At 42.8% G+C, this 18,482-nt stretch overlaps 1 protein-coding gene across 1 annotated transcript in view; it reads left to right on the forward strand.

Annotated features, from left to right (window-relative positions):
* The window catches only part of GLIS3 (GLIS family zinc finger 3), a 377,681-nt gene that overhangs the window by 334,808 nt on the left and 24,391 nt on the right, over positions 1-18,482 (forward strand). The window contains exon 7 of the mRNA XM_040988900.1: positions 3,280-3,448. Coding sequence (XP_040844834.1) covers positions 3,280-3,448 — 169 coding nt within the window. The remainder of the gene's footprint in view (positions 1-3,279; positions 3,449-18,482) is intronic.

Here is an 18,482-nt window from a genome sequence, read left to right on the forward strand (position 1 = left end):
CCTTGCTTCCAATTTCTGGTAATTCGGTTGGTCCCTGGTGACACTGAGCAGCAGTGGCCATGCCCTGGACTCTGCACGTACATGCACTGGCTTCTACTAGGCTTCCACCAGCTCAGAGGTAAGATTGATTTGGAATGCTCACCTCATTTGTTGGAAAACAGAGGTATCTTGGGCTTGTTTTGCAGAGAAAGAACTTTTTTTTATATAGCCTTCTGCCTAAGAAACTGTGTAAGTGTATCTTCCAAATGCAGGCTTCGAACCCTACAGCCCTCCTTGGTTCTTCTTCATGAAGCTATCTGTCCCAGTACCATTAACCAGCTATAGCAGTGACAGAAAAGTTGTGGATGTCTGTCTCACTACTGCTTAGTCAACATGGACCTCAGCACTGCCTGGGGAGCATGTTCCTGAGCCTTTAGCCCTGTGTCATGCATTTTGAATTCCCTACCTCACACCCTCTGTGCCACTTATTTCTACTGTGACAATCAGCTGCTCCAGGCAGAACATGGCAGCACCTCCCTTCAGCTGCACCATATACTTGTGGCTCTCTGCCCTGTGGCTTCTCTCTGTCTTCACACAGGGCATCTGTGATAACTTCATCTATCCTGGTAATGTGTATACTGGGAAGTGTGAATGAAAGAACACACTGGGACAGCCAAGACGAATGTGAATTGGTAGAAAAATATGTTCCTTTCTGTTACTGTCCTACTCACTGGTGCCCAAGATGAGTCCTGTTGACATTCAGAGTGTGTTTCTTTTTGTTCACTCAACAAGCAACACAAACTGATGCTCTTGAATATGACCAGGCACTAAGAAGGCTGTGTCTCTAGCCTATGTCAGCACTTTGTTCGGAGTTGGCCACACAGCAGGTACTTTCAAAGTATTTGTGGCATAATTGGCTACCCCAGAGAAGAATGAGAAGAGCACTCTGCACACAGAGTGAAAGTATTAAAATAAGATAGAGAATATTCATAGATGAGATGTGTTCAGTTGTCTGGTTTGACCAGAGCTTAGGGCACGTTGTAGAGTTACATGCAACACGGTATGTTAAAGTGCTTTGTACACGATCCAATGCTCTCCCTTAGTAAGAGCCTGCATTTTGATCAAATGGATGGATAGAGTCAAGGTTCCTCTGAGTTGCAAACTCCTCGAGAACAAGGACTAACATATGATAGAAGGACTAAGTGTGTAGAAGTGCTCAGTAAATATTTAATTAAGAAATGTGGTTGTTGGATGATGCACGACCAGATGGGTTAGAGGGTGAATGACGGATGACTGTACCCGGTGATCACAGGGGTGTGCAAGGGACCTGCAACCAGACTCCCAGTGAGTGACAGCCTACAAACAATATCAGTTTCTGAGTTTACTTCATCACTGTTCATGCAAAATGTGGCTAATAGAGACCTCTGGGAAGCTCTCCATTTTCTGTTGAGTGTGCACGCCACACTTCCCCATTACCCACTGGATTGTAAACACTAGGGCAGTGCTTCCCTCATGATAAACTCACACACAGAGGCACATACAAAAATACCCAAGGTGTAGGTAAGCGATGGGCTGGGTGCATTCATTCAACAGCTGTAATAAAATATACAGCAGAGCTCACATTTCTAGGCTGAGGTGGAGAAAAGTCAGCAGTACATTTAGTGTTTCTGCGGCCTCTTAGCCTTCCATTCGTTTTAAGAAGAGTACTTAAAATACCAGGATGCACGCTTGCAAACACCAATACTGAAACCACAGTCGATCCAAAAGACTTTTTTTTTCCCCAGGTAAAATTGTTATTTGGAATACAGGCAGAATTGTGGTTCCCAGAGCTAGCTAGCTGAGCATCAGTGACAACAGTGATTTGTAAGGTGACCCGAGAGAGTTTGTAAATGTGCAACTCCTATGCAGGCTGACACACACAATAGAAGCTTGGCATGACCTTTTTGAGCCAGTTAGTATTTTCTCATCTCCCTGCCTCTTCAGGACCTGGAGGGCTTGAATTGAGCCTAGGTTTCTGAGGATGAGTGCTAACCTGACAGCATGCTGATTAACCAGGAATAAATCTTTCACATCAGAACACATCCTTGTCAAGCACTTTTTGGACGGGAAGAGGGTAATTCTGTCTTCACAGATTCCTCAAAGTATCTGAACTCCTGTTCTGTTGGATTAAGTTTTGGGGGGGTCATTTAGGGTATTGATTCTATCCTGGAGAGGGTGAAGAAAAGTGCCACTGGTTTAAAAATACAACTCCCTGAACTTTTAAACCCTTAAATCTTTTTGATAATGTGGTTTTACTTTCTTAAATCCTGAACTTGATTTTGTGTGTTTTATTTTTTTTTAAAGAAAAATCCATTTGTTCTTTGATAGCAGGAGGGTAAGTTCAAAATGAGCAGAAGTAGGTACAGAGGTGAGCAAAACTTTCTACAGGAAAGGAAGTGAAAGAGAGTGGTTTGGTGATGCTAAAGGGGTCTACTGCATGAGTCCCCATTGCCAAGAGGGCTTCCCTTATAGACTGTGGGTGCAAGAAGGTCTCTGGGTATTGCTTCAGGGCATTGTACCAATTAGCTGGTTGACATGGCACACGTTCAAGTTCAATCATCTGTAATTCTTGAAGGCTATAACTGGGGCACTTCCTGATTCTGTTTCCCGCACTGGAGAAAGATCCCAAAGTTGCCTTGGATATCCCTTGTTCCTATGTGCTAATGTTGCAGGGGACTCCTAGGTGAAAGCCAACTATATTCATTCCTTCTCCCGAGTGGTACCTTGATTAGTTAGACTCGCAAGTCGATGTAGGGCCCTATTGGGTCACAGCAGTTCCAGCTTCATTATACTGATGTATCAGGGACCCAGAAAGACCTGATCTAGAGTGAGCCATTACTGGGGCAGGGGACAGAAGTAGGCCTGTCCCATGCCCTTCTCAACACGATGCCACCTGACTCTCTTGTCCTATGAGTGCAACATGTCACCACAGAGACCTTCTCCCAGATATGAATGGCACAAGCCTGATTATAGAATGCCCAGGTGGGGAGCTGGCAGGGCACAGCTACCTCTAGGGGAGGAACCAGCAACAGCCCATGTGAGCTCTGGAAGCAGTCATGGAGGCCCCTTCACCAAGGAAGCTGCTCTACTGAGAAAACAAAAGCTGTGTATACCTAAGAAGGGGAGCACAGTTCCCTGCCAGCCACCCAGAGAAAAACAAACAAGCCCCTAAAATATGCTAGCTGTCAGCCCTTCGGAGTCTAGAAGATGCCGGCTTCACTCGGGCACAGCCTCACCCTTCTTCTTCTCCCTTGCTTTCAGCTCCCATTTTCTCCAGCAATCATTCAAGTCGAAGCGGAACAGCTGCTGGGGCCGTGCCACCCCCGCATCCTGTCAGTCACCCTTCTCCGGGACATAATGTACAGGGGAGCCCCCACAACCCCTCTTCCCAGTTACCTCCACTCGCAGCTGTGGACGCAGGAGCTGAGAGGTAAGGCCATCTGTCTCCCTTTCTCGTAATAGGTGTCGCCGCCAAGCCTCCCTCCACGGAGAAGTGCTTTGACAGTTGCTGCATTTTATTAATAATCTGGTGGTGGGTTGGGTTCCCCAAAGGTGACATTTTTGAAAGTAACATACACAAAGCACATGGACCAAATATCTCATTATCTGTTATATTTTTGCCATGGGGGAAAAAAAAAACAAATGAAATGATACTGGCAATAACAACCGAAGTGTCAAGTGCTAGAAATATACATTGCATCTCCCTGTCTTTTCCACTGTTCCTCTCTTTCAGGGACTCAGTGTTAAGGCAACATGTGTGCAGGTTGAAATGTTTCCCAGATGTAAGAGGATGCCCTTGGCATATAGTCAGTAATGTTGGCTTGGGGACAGCACTTAAAGAGATACAGGTTGTTATATGGGCAACCAGAAGAGTGCCCCTCACTGAATACTTTATTTTGCAATTACTTTTACATTGGGTTTCTGGGGAGGGGGAAAGAGTGAATTTTTAATGACTACCATCTTTATGGTATTTCTATTTTCTTCTAAATCCACCCCCCCATCAAATCCAAAGGCATTTGAGACCCTTTCTTCTATTTCTGCTCCCCAAACCCGAGTGTGCTTTTTGTGGAGCCAAAATGTGAGTTTCCACCCCATATGTCCCCCATCTCCTGCTGAACTTCTTTTGCCCAGTGGCAAGATGTCAGGCTGAATCAGTGCCAGCATGTTAGACAGGAGATTGGACACTTTAGCCCCTCTCTCTGCGTGGTGTGCAGCGAGGGCCAACACCTGTTCCCACCCCTCTTCTGTTGGCATCTTGGCCTGATTTGATCCACCCAGATGTTAGTCTTAGGTTCTTTCTGGAACCTCTGTGCAATCTTGCAATGGTAGCATTTGGAGAACAAAATAATGGGTTGAATAGATAGCCTCATGAAGCATTTTGAATCTTGGATTTTATCATCAATCTGTGGTTCAATTGTTCTTGGCCTCGACTTTGAGTTTAATGTGTATCCTCGGACTGATAAATCATATATCTTTTGATTTATGCCTGTTTCCATTTTTATTAATAACGCTTTTGTTTGTTTAATAAACTTCAATTGAGTACCTGCTGTCAGATGTTGTATCAGTGATGGAAAGATTTGAAAACCGTACTCCTGCCCATGCAAGTATTAGTCATGAGAACAGACATGTAAACAAAGCAGAACAGACAGTTTAGCTAGATGATAAAATACAGATGCCTCCGGAGCCTAAAGAGGATATCCCTAACTCTGCTTTAGGCAGTGTGGGAAAGGAAGACACAGTGATCTAGGCATTTGAAGAATAAGCCTTTTCCAGGTGGATGCATCAGAATAGCATTCCAGCCAGCCAGAAGATGTGAACAAGAGGGAGGACATTTGCACAATGCTGATAGAGTCCAGATGGTAGGGGTTCAGCTCATGTAGGCTCATGTGCTTTGTGTCTAAGGAATTTTTCCTCATCCGACTGGAAATAAAACATAATTGTGGACTCTGTATCAGGAGAGAGGCATGATCAGACTGATATTGTAGAGAAAGAACTCGGAAGAAGCCACTAATTTAGGCTGAAGGAAGGGCCGGGAAGGACACAGAGAGATCTCTGTGGGAGATAGGAAGATGTGCAGTTCAATAAAGAAGGATGGACAATGTATTTAAGAACCTCTAGTTGTTAATAATAAATGGGGTAAAGAGACAAAAGGCAAGATTCATTCTTGAGTTGCACCCCTGGGTTCCAAAATGGAAAACTGTGAAAAAAGAAATGGAAAGTAAAGAAAGAGTGTGGTTGAAAAGAAGGTGGTATGAGAAGAGAAGTAACAGTACAATGGCTTTTAGAAGTTTTAGGAGATTGTAAAAGATCAGGGTGACTATGTCTGTTGGGCAATTAGAAATAGGAATCACAAGTTCAGCCTTACTTTAACAGTTCCAGGTACTGGTGAAGCGTAAACAAATCATTAGCCTCCTCCCACAGGCGCCATCAGCAAAGCAGTGTGGATGATATCCACCCATTAAGTTCACAAACACGGGAGACAGGCAATCTTTCCTTCCAATTATTTGATGTATTCTTATAAATTGAGACAATAAGCCTGTTCCTTTTAGCATTTGATGCAATTTCCAGTTGGGTGTTAAACGGTATTCGCTATGGGCTTTTCATCATCACATTGCATTTGGGCTGGTTGAGAGTCATACTCCGTGGGGCAGTGAGCCTCAGACACAATGTGTGGGAACTTCCCCTTCTCTCTGTCGCCTCATCACCGTGATCAGAGCATAAGAGACGTGCAACCAGTGTGCCTCCTTTTTACGCGGAGACTTTGAAAGAAAGTGCAGCAAAAGTCAGAGACAACAGCCATCAGAACCCAAACACCAGGTTGCCTCTCAGCTCTGGCTATCGTTGATTGGCTGCGGGCAAGTTCCCTCACTATTCCTGATACTTAGGGTTTGTTTAAACTTTTATTTGATTCCCTGGGTTTCATTTTTTCAAGCCCCTCTTAAAAAATGTCAAGGATGGTACAGCGAGCACCCATGCACCTTGCATTCACTCTTTTTCTCTTTGCTTCTACCCAATCGTGGCTTGGGAAATCAGTTCATTTGCTTGCCTATTGTTTCTGAAGCATTGGACAAATACTTGTGAGTGTCATCGACATTACCCTCAATTACTAAAGTAGAGCTCACCACATATGATTAAAATTTCTCCAATTTTGTGGACTACCCCTTTCGAGCTGAAGGGGTTGTCTTTTTCTTTCTCTTTCCTCTTGATAATTAGGAATCCAATAAGGATTGCATTATGCATTTAACTCTCGTGATTTTTTAAGTCTCCTTGGATCCAGTGAAGTTGGCCATATTTTTATTTATTTATTTTAATTTTGGTTTTCGTTGTCCTTTGGTGTACTTACAGTTCTGCAAGGTCTTGGGGGCGTTTACTTTGCACAGTGTTTAGATTCACTCTATACCTCTCTGGCAGTAGCTGCAAACTGCATGAATGTGCAGTGATGTGGTGTTCCTATGCTTTTTTTTTTTTTTACACATCATGAGATTTTTGGATTCACTGAGCCCAGAGCAAGTAAAGTTTAAAAGCCAAAGGATCAGTGAAAATGTAAATAATTGTGGAAATGGAGAGGAAGGGTGAAGGAAAAGAAGCTTGGCACCGTGGTGGCTGCGTTCTTCCTTCAGGATGTGTGTGTCCTGTCCCTGGGCCAGTGTGAGTGTGCTGAGTGGGTTATCACTTCCTTCCGGTCTGCAGAGGGGATGACAGGGAACAGCCCTGACTTACTGTGTTTGCGTTTGTGTCCACCATAAACATGCTGAGAGGAAGTGTGCTTACCTTCCCGCTTTGGGTTTCTATCTCTGTGCCTCTGTTTGCCTGGGAAATCCCCCAGTGAAAACTTCAGCAGTCTTTCTTAGCGGAAACAGGTTTATCGCACGTTGCGATTTTTAGTGGGGAAACTGGCATCTTTTCCCGCTCTGTGGGCATCGATTCATCATTTGCTTAGCTTCGGCGTGTTCATAAAAATGGACTGAGTCACTGAAGAGGTCAGGAAAGGCCCACCAGCCACATCTACCCAGTTAGCACTGGGTTCTTTGATCGTTGCCATCAGAGAAGAAGAAAAACAAGCTCTACCAATTCAGTGAGGTTCCATTTCTGTCATCGAGTGGATGCATCGTTTCAGCAGTTTTAAGCAGCATGGCATAGCAATCACCTACTGCTGACTTGAGTTGTTTCTGGGAAGTGGTGTTTTGCTGTGTAAGAGCCAGGAGCATTTCATGCGAACGCCGGTGGCTTTCCATGAGAAGAACTCGGTGTCTTTGGAAATGGTCATCTGTTGGGTTTCAAAATATGTCTATGAGACCAGAAATAACAGGGATGAGAATCCCCCACCCCACCCTTTTTTTTTTTTTTTTTTTTTGAAACAGAGAAACGTAACTCCTAGAAAAGTCACCTAGATTTGTGGCACAAGAAAATGTGCACATGGGAATGGAAGGACACAACCTGGGTGGGCTGTGCAGTCATGTGACTTTTTTACATCACATGACAGTTGCCCATGGTGACACCACATCCAGTAGGTTTCTCAGGAGCCTCCTTTCTGAGTCAGAGGAAACCTGATGTGGAAGGAAGGATGTGAAAATAGTATATATACATATGTATTCCTATTCTACAAAGCAAATTTGGCAAAAACATTTTCAAAATTCATCTTAACAGGAAAAAAAAAATCACTGCCTTCCCCCATTATCTCCCAAAAAGATGCAGTCTTTTGGGGAACTGTACAATTTAGTACATGAATCAGCAGCAACAAATACTGGGAATAAATGTTTTGGAGAAAGCTGAAGCATCTCCACCATGTTAGGAGTGTGAACTTTTAGAGTCCTTATCAAATGTTGGGAAGCTTTACTGTTCTTCAATGTTTTTCTACAAGATTTATTTTAATTAGAAAGGCAGATATACAGAGAGGAAGATCATCTGTCCAGTGATTCACTCCCCAAGTGGTTGCAAATGCCAGAACTGCGCCAATCCCAGGCTAGGAGCCCGGAGCCTCTTCTGGGTCTCCCATGTGGATGCAGAATCCCAAGGTTTTGGGCCATCCTTCTTTGCTTTCCCAGGCCACAAGCAGGGAGCTGGGTGGGAAGCGGAGCCTGCCAGGCTTAGAGCAGAAGCCCATATGGGATCCCGGTGTGTTCAAGGTGAGGACTTTAGCCACTAGGCCAGTGCACCAGGCCCTGTTCTTCAATAGTTCTTTCAGCTGTCATATTGCTAGCATCCTAGGTTCTCTGACACACGTGTGGTCTTTCTGTGTCTTTCAGTTGCCAGGACTAACCCCTGTAAGGTATCGCCTTCTAATTCCTCTTTTGGGAACATTGCTGGTCTGGATGCTAAGGGTAAAGGCAACTGTTGTTTTCCATTGAATGGCACAATTTTCATTCAAGTACTTCACTTCTGTTCAAGCCAGCCTGCTCACTGTTCTTTGATTTTGCTTGTTTCTGCCTCTCAATTCAAGCTTTGCGTCTGACTGAGGACTTCTTTGCTTAGCTCGTTGGGTAGCTTGGGAAATATTCTCTGCTTCTCATGCACTCACAGACAGACTCTCTGCTCAACCCCTTTGACTCTTATTGCCTGTTTTATGTCATCTCACTACTGGAAGTTTTCTTCCAGTGTCCAGAGACCCCTGGACATTGAGTGATCTACGGTGTGGTCTAAAGAAACTTTGGTAAGGCACCAGGACCAATGAAAGCAAGCAGTTCATTGTCAAGTCCCACCATGCAAAGTTAGGAGGCTCCCACAAAGAAGCAGTCCTTTTCATTTGTTGGTGAGAAGGGCTGTTGCCCTGATACTCAAAGATCCCACCCACCATCTTATACAAAGGGCACACTTTGCTATAATACCTGATTGTACTGATATGTAGATTTAAGCATGCATGCACAAACATATTGCTCAGACTTTCTCCCTACCATCCAGAGCTAATGTTGTCTACACAGCTTTCTTTTGGTCTTGAATATTAGAAGCCTGTTACTCATCCTTCTTCCATAATTTGTAGCATCTGAGCACCTGCTTCCTCGTAGCTCTCCCTCCTCTGAACTTTTGGAGTCATTGAAATCTTCAGCCACTCAGCTTTTTCATAGACCCACAACATACACACAGAATCTTCCCTGTGCCTTTTTAATTATCTCCCAGTATGAGCACAAAGATCATAAACATCACAGAAGTATCAGTCCTTATATAAATATGTTCCTTCCTTATGTCTGTTGAGTCTTTCACTTAGCTGGTATTTAGGGGCAAGGCTGGACTCTGAGGATGTAGTCAGAGGGAAATAAGCTGAACAGGAGCCCTGCCCTTTTAAGTCTGGGATCTCCTTGGAGACAACCAAGTCATTGCAGGAATTGTAGCTTGGATTAGTGCGAAGGGATCATACTAGGGAATATGGAGGCGTACCGAAAGAGTGCTTTGCCCAGAACTGAAAAGAAAGGAAAAGAGGAAGAGATTCAGGGTGAGACTCCTGAAAGCTGCAGGTCTACAAGCAAGAAAGTTGTGCAAAAGAAGGGTTGTGTCTAAAAGCTAGAAGAAGAGAGAACAGAGGGGGAGCTCAGTATATAAAGAAGAGGATGACTTTATAATCCAGATTAAATATTTGGGCTTTATCTCTTGGCCAACAAAGCCTGTACCCCAAGTGCCCTTCATGTCTGTTGTCTACCTGCAAAGAGTTACCCATTCATTATGTGCCTGACAGCAGAAGAAACGGAAAATTGGCTCATGTGGTCTTCAAGCAACTAAAGGTTGCCCTTTGTCCCTCCCAGTCTGCTGAGGCAGCACAGTACAGCTTATGTTCTCTTCCTGTTCAGTATAAATTGAAAGTACAGTTTTATCCCTCAACAATGCCAAGCTTGTATTTTGTTACAGTCATGACTTACGAGAGCTTTGATGAGTCATTATATATCCAAAAAAAAAAAAAACACAGTTACCTCTGTGCTAAGTAATGAACTTCTGGGCATGAGAGCTCAGCGCTGTAACACATTTGGCCTCACACGTGTCCTGTACATCATCAAAATGATGGATGTGGTCAAGATTGTCCACGTGGCTAGGCCTTCATGTAGGTGCGCATGGTAGGACTGTGAGCAGCGTGCTGAGAAGGCTTCCCAACATGTGGGAAAGTAACTACTTCGAACCATATCGAACTTAGGGCAGCAAATCACCACAAGCAAGACAATAACCTTAGTCAGTCTTGCTCTTTCAAAATAATCGAGCAAAGCCACAGTGAAAACACCAGACTTAAGCCTCAGGAGCTATGTATGTTAACACCCACATCTTCTTACAGTAAAATGGTAGGCAGCAACACTTTCTGTAAAGAAGTCACACTATTGTGCTCCTTTAGCAACTCATTGCCAAGTCGATTTCATTCTGGAAATGTGGCTTCCACAGACATTCAGGATCAATAACTGTAGCATCCTTGGGGCCCGCACTGTGGTATAAAAGGCTAAGCTTCTGCCTCGCCACTCATATCCTATATGGTTGTCAATTCCTGTCTTGACTGCTCTACTTCCAATCTAGATCCCTGTATATGGACTGGGAAAGCCGTGAAAGTTGACTTCAAGTTCCAGAGGAGGCTCCTGGCCCCTGGCTTCAGGTTGTTCACCAAAACATTAGCAAGCTGGTTTCCTTCATCTTCTCTGTTTCAGAATTAAGCATCCATGGAGTTTGCAAAATTGTATGAACATCATTTTCCAAGTCTAAATCTGTTTCTTGATAATAGAGGGAAATTGAGAGTTAAACCTACAAGGTTTTCTTCAACTTACTATTAAAAAGCTTAAAAGTCTTAGGAATCAACTTTGACTTCTTCCTTTTCCCAAATGCTGTCATATCTGTTGAATATGTAACTCAACGTTCCAAATACATCACAAACTTAACACTACTTCTTCACTCCAATTCAAGCCACCATCTTTTCACATCTCCTCCTAACTGTTATCTTTACATCCATCTGTGGCTACCCAGAATCTTCCATCACCACCTCTTTAGCATAATAGCACACCCAGGGCCTTTGTTCCACAGAGCTCCTCCTTTAAGATATAAATCAACCCGTGCCTCCATCGCACTTGAAGTTGAATCCACACTGCATTTTATGGTAGTCACAGTCTTTGATGATCTGGCCTCAGCTAAATTCTCCTACTGTTTTTCCTCTACGTCCACACTGGCCCACTTACTCTTCTAGAATTCAGCAACTCATACTGTCCCAGAACTTTTGCACGTGTTGCTTCTAAAGGCTGAGTCAGAATGGTTCAGCTCTGTATGTTACAGCAATTTGGGGAGTGAACCATTTGGGATGGAAAATCTTGCACTGTCTCTCCTTCTCTCTGTAAATCTTCCTTTCCAATGAAATAATTAAACCTTAAAAAAAAATCCTTCCCTTCCCCAAGTTTACTCTGTACATTAGCTCCGTTCTATTTTTCTTCTTTGACTTTAATTCTTTGAAACTTCAGTCTATTGACAGACTTTCTTACAATCTCCTACAGTGGAAGCCTCTGGAGGCTTGCTGTCTGCCTTTTCCCAGGAATTCTGTGAAATGAATGCATGTGGTTGCAAGGTACTGTTACTACTGTGGTTCCGTTATTTGCTTTGGGACGGTATTCCTCAACATATAGTTTCTGTTCCTCCACCTCCATGTTCTCCACAAGGTCCCTTCATGGGAAAGCTGGAAGCATGATGGAACCTCATGTGGCACTCCCTCCAGCAAACAGCTTGACTCCTCATTACACTCAAGTTTATTTTCCAGGAATTGTTCACTAGAGTTTATTTTCCAGGTATTTTTTTTTTATTTTAAAGTGCTTTAGTTTTTCATCTTAGATTAATTAGCAACCAACTTTTAGGGTGTCCATCAAATAAAGTCTTTTTTAAGTGCCAAGGAAGTCATCTGGGCCTCTGAGTGCCAAGTCAGCCATCTTGATGTTGTTCCTACACTACAAACAAACCCGCCTCCTGTTAAACCCAAGAGGATTTTCTTTTTAAGCCCTCTTGGATTTTCAGTCATGAAAGTGAGTCATGACAATAACAAAGAAGGCTTTGGATAAAACAGAATTGCTTTTCTTAAAAACCTCTCCTTTAGTGCATTAGCAGGAGACAACAATAGAATTCAGACTAAGCCATGGTATTATTCAAATGTGTCCATGGTTCCTTTTCATGCTTTCTCTCAAACAGCAGGTTGGATGGAGCCAAAGGCCCAGCTAGCCTGATCAAGGTAGCCACGTATTCCTTCTGGATGACAGGAGACAGGCAGTTTCTGTTCTCGTGTGCTCTGCACATCATGGTCTTTTCCAGCCCTGAATCAGGACGAGCAGGAGTCTTGATGGCTCAGAGACCATCTTTAATGAAAGAACTGTTTTTTTTAATGGTGAGCAGTCCTTGCTAAGGTGAGCAGACACAAAGAGGGAAAGTTCTTTGTATTACAAAGGCTTTCTGCTGGTTTTTTTGTTGTTTTATTTTTTGGTTTTTTTTTTTTCTGTGAAATTATCTTTGGATGTTTTTCTGTGCAATGAGAAAAAAAAACACACTGTCTTCTATAGCCATGCTTCTCATAGGTTAGGATTAGGGTCATGTTTCTAAATATGTATGCTCATATAGCAATGATGGCCACTAGCCATGGACACCAACTGAACAAATGTCTTCTCTGCCTGGGGCAAGATGGCTGAGCTGGGATTCATGTTCAAAGTACCAGTGATTTGTTGACTAGATCCATTTTCCCACCACAATAGCCAACACGTGTTGACTGCTGCAGGTATGAAATGGTCATAAGCCCTTTGCTCCGTAAGAGCCAAAAGTCCTCCTTTAACTATGAATGTTTTAACTCTACACTCTTTCCTGCAATTCATTCTTTTGTCAAGTGCTAGATGCCTCTGTGGCAATTACAACAGTCACCTGACGTTTTACCGACGAGAAAAATATACAGATGAACAACCCATAGTATTGCTGGCCAAACGCTAGACTCTTTTTACATTAATGGCAAGTCTCATTCAGCAGTGGATTGCAAAGGCACCTGTCCATGCTCGTCGGAAACACTATTTGTTCTTCAAGTTCTTCCGGAGTCTTCTAGAGAATTGTGTTTTCGTTTTGAAACCAGAGAATTATCTTATGTTTCATGTATTTCTTAGACCTTTTTGCATGTTTAGACAAAACTGGCACTTCTTTTTTCTTATTTCTTGTCTGTCATTTTCATTACGCTCAGTTCTGAATGTTATTCTTTTATCTGATGGATTCTTTCGCAAATCAGATTGAATGCTATGTTTGTCACAATGCTGAACAAAGGATTCTTCCTTTTGCCTCAGGACCGTGAATTAATCCTTTTGATTTGACCTACTCAAAGCATCTCAAGAGATAGTATTCTTTGTCCTGACCCATAGTGGTTATATATAAAATGAATGTCTAGAACCACTCTGATTAAATTTTCTTTTGGCTAGTGATTTTTTTTTGAAAGAGAATTTGGCAGAATCAGAATTTTCTCTTTCTCCCATCATGTTGGTTTCTGAGACAAACAACTGGTTCACAGCCAATTCTGCAAACAAGATATTCCAGAGGACTCCAGCTCTTCATCCTACATAATTTCTTTCTCTGACATCTCTTGGATGTACTTCTCCCTTTTCATGTCTATAGGGAACATATTGCAATCCTAAGGATGCTGTCTCAGCGTTTACCAGTAAAACAAAACAATCCGAAAAAACACAGGAACCTTGGGCAGTGATTGTTTTGTGTTCCTGACTTAACAACGGGCACTCCCCATGTCCAAGTGGGAAAACTCTTGCTGAACTCTGTCCTGTTTGGTCCTACAAACACTATCTATATTACAAATCTGATTCCCCTTGAGAAAGCTGTAGCGATCATTTTACCTCTGGCCACCATCACAGCTTTGATTTTGTGGTTCTCATGGAGCCTCTGGCAATCGTTGTTGAGTCTTGGTCTTTCCCAACCTGATGAATTACTTGCGGTTAATATTGACCCAGCCTCCCTAAGGAGACAGAAACAGCTTCCAGGGGACAGATTTGGCCTTTGGACTGTTTAAGGACAGACAGACACATAGTTCTTGGCCACCCGTGGTCCTACCCAGATGGACAGTGTTGCAATTACCCATACTTCCCAGCGGCCGTTTCTTCATTACTAAAAGCTGGTCTTGATTGTCTCAGAAGCCGAATTCAATTTGCAGTTCCCCCAGTAACGTGCTGTGATTCATTTGGGGACAAATCTGGATTGAACTCAGTCCAAGTGTCTCTTTTGTTGAGACAGAAGGGAAGTATAAGTAGATACTATAGTCACCAAGATGAGTCAGCCAGGAATCCATGAAGTGATTCATAAATCGTTATAAAGACCACTCAAGTCTGCTAAAATGGAGTGCTGTCTGGCTGTACAAAGTAGGGTATTATCATTGGGGGGTGTTTTTAGATGTTAAATCAGATGTGAAATCCTTAAAACTGTGCTTTTCTTTTTAGGTTTTGAAAAGGATTCTCTTCCTTTTTTCCCTCCTCTGAGGTTTGCCAACTGCTAAAGCCATTTTTCATTGATTAGTTTTCATAGATGAATTTTAAAACCACCATAGACGATACTCTGTCATTCTTTGGGGAAATTAAAAAAAAAAAACCCTCCTGAAATCCATTGTAGATCAGTTTGGATCCATTATTTCTACTCTCTAGCAGAAAATCAATAATATTTTTTATGTGAATACAATGAAACAAGCTGTTCTAATGCATACAGCCTTCTTTGGGAGGTCCATAACCCCAGTAAGGGGGAGATAGGGAAACTACAAAATACACACCAGCCAACATTTAATTTAGCTGTTGGTGTAAACACACATGTTTTCAAAGGGTTGATCTCCAGAGCATTGCTAAAACACCACTCTTTTGTGGCCATCTAGGACTGCTTACACCAACAGCATTCAGTGAAAAAGAGGAAAAGAATACAAAGAAATGTGTGCAACCTGTAACACATCTTGTGGTATTTGGGGGTGGAAAAAAAGAGAAATAAACATGCAAATTGATATAGAAACCCTTGGACTTTTACACCATGGGAAATATCCTACCCTAAATTTTTATCCAACTAGAAAGACTAACAGTTAATGCCTGAAGAAGCACAGCTCAGGATTGAACAGATTTGTCAAAGGAAGTGCAGCATCTGCATTTCCAGACTGTTCTGAAGGTAGTGGCATGCCGGCACACTTCCGCCTGCTCCACCCCTTGCCCATGGTGAGGATGGAGTCTCGGGTGCCCTGCTGTCTTGTCTGGCCCCACTCCTCTGGTTTGCTTTGCCTCTGCACAAGGCAGGCCTTGCTCGCTGTGATGAGATAAAATGGTATCTGTGCTATGTGGAGAGCTAGCAGCCTGGTGATTTGGGGCAAATCCTTTCCCTTCTCTAGACCTCTTCTATTCTCATCCACAAAAGATGGCACTCTGGTCAGTGCCCCTTCCGGGCATAGTGTTCATGATGTTATGAATTTGTCAACTCAGGAGACCCACTGGGCAATACAATAACAGGAAATGAAACTCTCACACAAGACCAAGATTAGCCGTTCATGCGGCTAGCATTGTGACCCAAGGGTTAAGCCACCGCTTACAGTATCAGCATCCCACATCAGCGTACCACTCCACTTCCCAACCAGCTTCCTGCTAATGCACCTGGAAGGGCAGCAGGTGACAGCCCAAGTCTCTGGGCTCCTGCTATGCGCAGTGGAGACTAAGACAGGATTCTAGGCACAGGGCTTCACTCTGACCTTATCCTGATATTGGAGGACTGAAAATGAGCCAGTAGAGGGATGATTCTCTCTCCTCTCTGTCTCTCTGCCATTTACATTAATCAATATATTTTTAAAAGATTTATTTATTTTCACTGGAAAGTCAGATTGACAAAGAGAAAAAATTTCCATCCTCTGCTTCACTCCCCAAGGATCCACAATGGCTGGAGTTGAGTCAATCTGAAGCCAGGAGTCAGGAGCTTCTTCCAGGCCTCCCACATGGGTACAGGGTCCCAAGGCTTTGGGCCATCCTCTGCTGCCCTCCTTGGCCACAAGCAGGGAGTTGGAAGGGAAGTGGAGCAGCCGGGACACAAAACAGTGCACATATTGGATCCCGGTGCATGCAAAGTGAACACTTTCAGCCACTAGACTACCATGCCGGGCCCAAGGAGTAAATACTTGTAAAAACAAAGCAGTTCATAGAATCAGAAAATTAACCAGAAGTATAAATGCTTTCTTTACATCTTCGCTTTCACATCTGAATAGTCAGAGTCAGAATTTTTTTTTTTATTAAGAACTCACTAGGTGTTTGAATATGGCATTGGAACCAAAATCCTTTCTACCTGTCAAGCACCTGTAGTACACATTAATGTCAGAGATGCCTTTATTATACAGTACATCCATCATTCCCTGTTCATGTGTGATCACCTGAAAGGTGTCAGGCATTCTTTATTTTAAGCACTTTAGTATCCCTGACTTACCATATCTCCCCTTCTCTTTTTTTTTTTCCCCCTCTCCTCATTTCTCTTTCCCAAAACATAAACTGCCTACCTAGATTTGTTCATTGCTTGCCACCACCCATGGAAAATGTCAGTTCCACGAAGAGAGAGATCTGGGTCCCTTGCTGTATCATTCCCTGATGCTTGGAAAAGTGGCACGTGCTCGATCAGAATTCAGTAGGTGTGCCCTGAGCAGACTTCACAGTGCCCAGTGAAAGCTGAGATGATCTTCATTTTATACTTGTAATTCAAGCTTTGGAGAAGTTAGAAAATTGACTCAGGATATCCAGCTAGTCAAGGACAGGGCCAAGATCCAAATTCAGCTCACCCTGGTTTCTGGAACCTCTGTCACCTAGTTGTCCATCTGTGGTCTCCTGTTGTAGATGAACCTCAACAGTGTCCGCATCTCATTTGAAACCCCCTGCTCTATGAAACAGTCTACTGGTGAGTAGTGTAGTTAGTGGAAAGATGACCATTCTGACTGTGGTTCAACTCATTGCAAAGTCAGGAACTGGATAACAGCAGAGGGTTAGGGTGGGGCAAGCAAGGAGGACAACTCAGGAAGCTAAGCACCAGGGCCAAGTAAATACTACCACCCACCAGCCATTTTTAAGGCATTGAAAGATAAATATTTATAAGAGCTTTTAAACTCTCTCCCCCAGAAAGTCTTCCATGAGTCTTGAAAACCTGACCCTGTAGCCCCTTTTTTACTTTCTTGGCAAACCATTGCTCAGGCTAAGGTTATACAAACTCCTCCACGGAATGAATGGAAATGGTTGAGTCAGTTCTCTGGTTTGCTTTTGTGTGATGTGTTTCTGGTAAGAGTGATTCTTCCATTGTTATTCTAGTCTGTGATATGGCCTGTTGACACAGTAATCATCTACTTCATAGAAGCAGAAAAGGTATAACAAAAGACTAGTAAGCTGTGTGGTATAAAGTATCGGAATTGTCAGCTCAAGACCTTAAGGGATCTCAAATGATCAATCTTGGATACATGGCAAATCGGAATGAATTGGCGTGATGTCATCTTGATCTGATGTAATTCTGGAGTGAGATACTACACAGGAGATAAATTGTAAACCATTAAAGTCTAGCTTAGAATCGAAAGTTTGTATTTTGCCATCTTTTTTTTTAAATTCATTTTTCTTTTCCCATTTTGAACAAAATCTTGCTTAACTTTTTGGACCGCAATATTCAGAGCATATTCATTCTGGGATGTGTATGTGCATGTAAGTGTGCATAATTAGAAGTTGTTGTTGTTCCAAGACCTTGACCAAGGTCCTATGAAAGGTGAACTTCTAGTCTAACCTGCGTGTGCTCTGCTTGCTATGTCCCGAGTTCTTATGGCTTTTAAGGTCATTTTCTGGCATCTCTCTCGCTGTGCATTGCCAGAGCATTTTCGAAAGTTGTCCTATGGCCTTGCTTCTAACAGAGGGATTCTCAGCATCTCTTCTGTGCCCTCCTCCAGTGTTCACTTGTGTTTTGAATCCGAGTTGCTTCAAAAGTAACCAGCTTTATGAAAATGACATGTCCATTAGTAGAGAGGTGAGAATTTAATGAATGAAATCAAACAAAATATTCCTAGGTGATTATAAAACCGGTTCTCTTGGCTGTACTTGAAAATCAATCCTATTTGTACACCACTTATACAGGATATTTCTATGATGAGTTATTTACTTCCTGGTTCCTAACAATGGCATAGATCATCGTGATCAATTTCCTCACGTCCCACTTCCCTATAGGTATAAAAATATTTAATTCTTTTTCCAAATCTGAGTCTGCTTTGGGAATACATTTACTTCATGTAGACTCATTTTTTTTGTTGAGTGATTTGTTTTATATGGAGTGAAATCCCATGTTTTGAAATTACTTTATACCACATAATCTCATTTATTTGAATACAGAGAGACAAATACAGTATGAGTCACCAAAAGTAAAATTGTAGAGTCAGCCAAAGGCATAAATTTTGCTCTCCTGGGTCTCTGGTGTGCCTATCATTTTTTTTTCCTTATTTAGTGTTGTCGTGATAATGAGTAAGGGTCAAG

This window comes from Ochotona curzoniae, unplaced genomic scaffold (assembly GCF_017591425.1).
Source record: "Ochotona curzoniae isolate NIBS_2020 unplaced genomic scaffold, NIBS_Ocur_1.0 contig_50, whole genome shotgun sequence".
In the NCBI taxonomy this organism is placed as follows: domain Eukaryota; kingdom Metazoa; phylum Chordata; class Mammalia; order Lagomorpha; family Ochotonidae; genus Ochotona; species Ochotona curzoniae.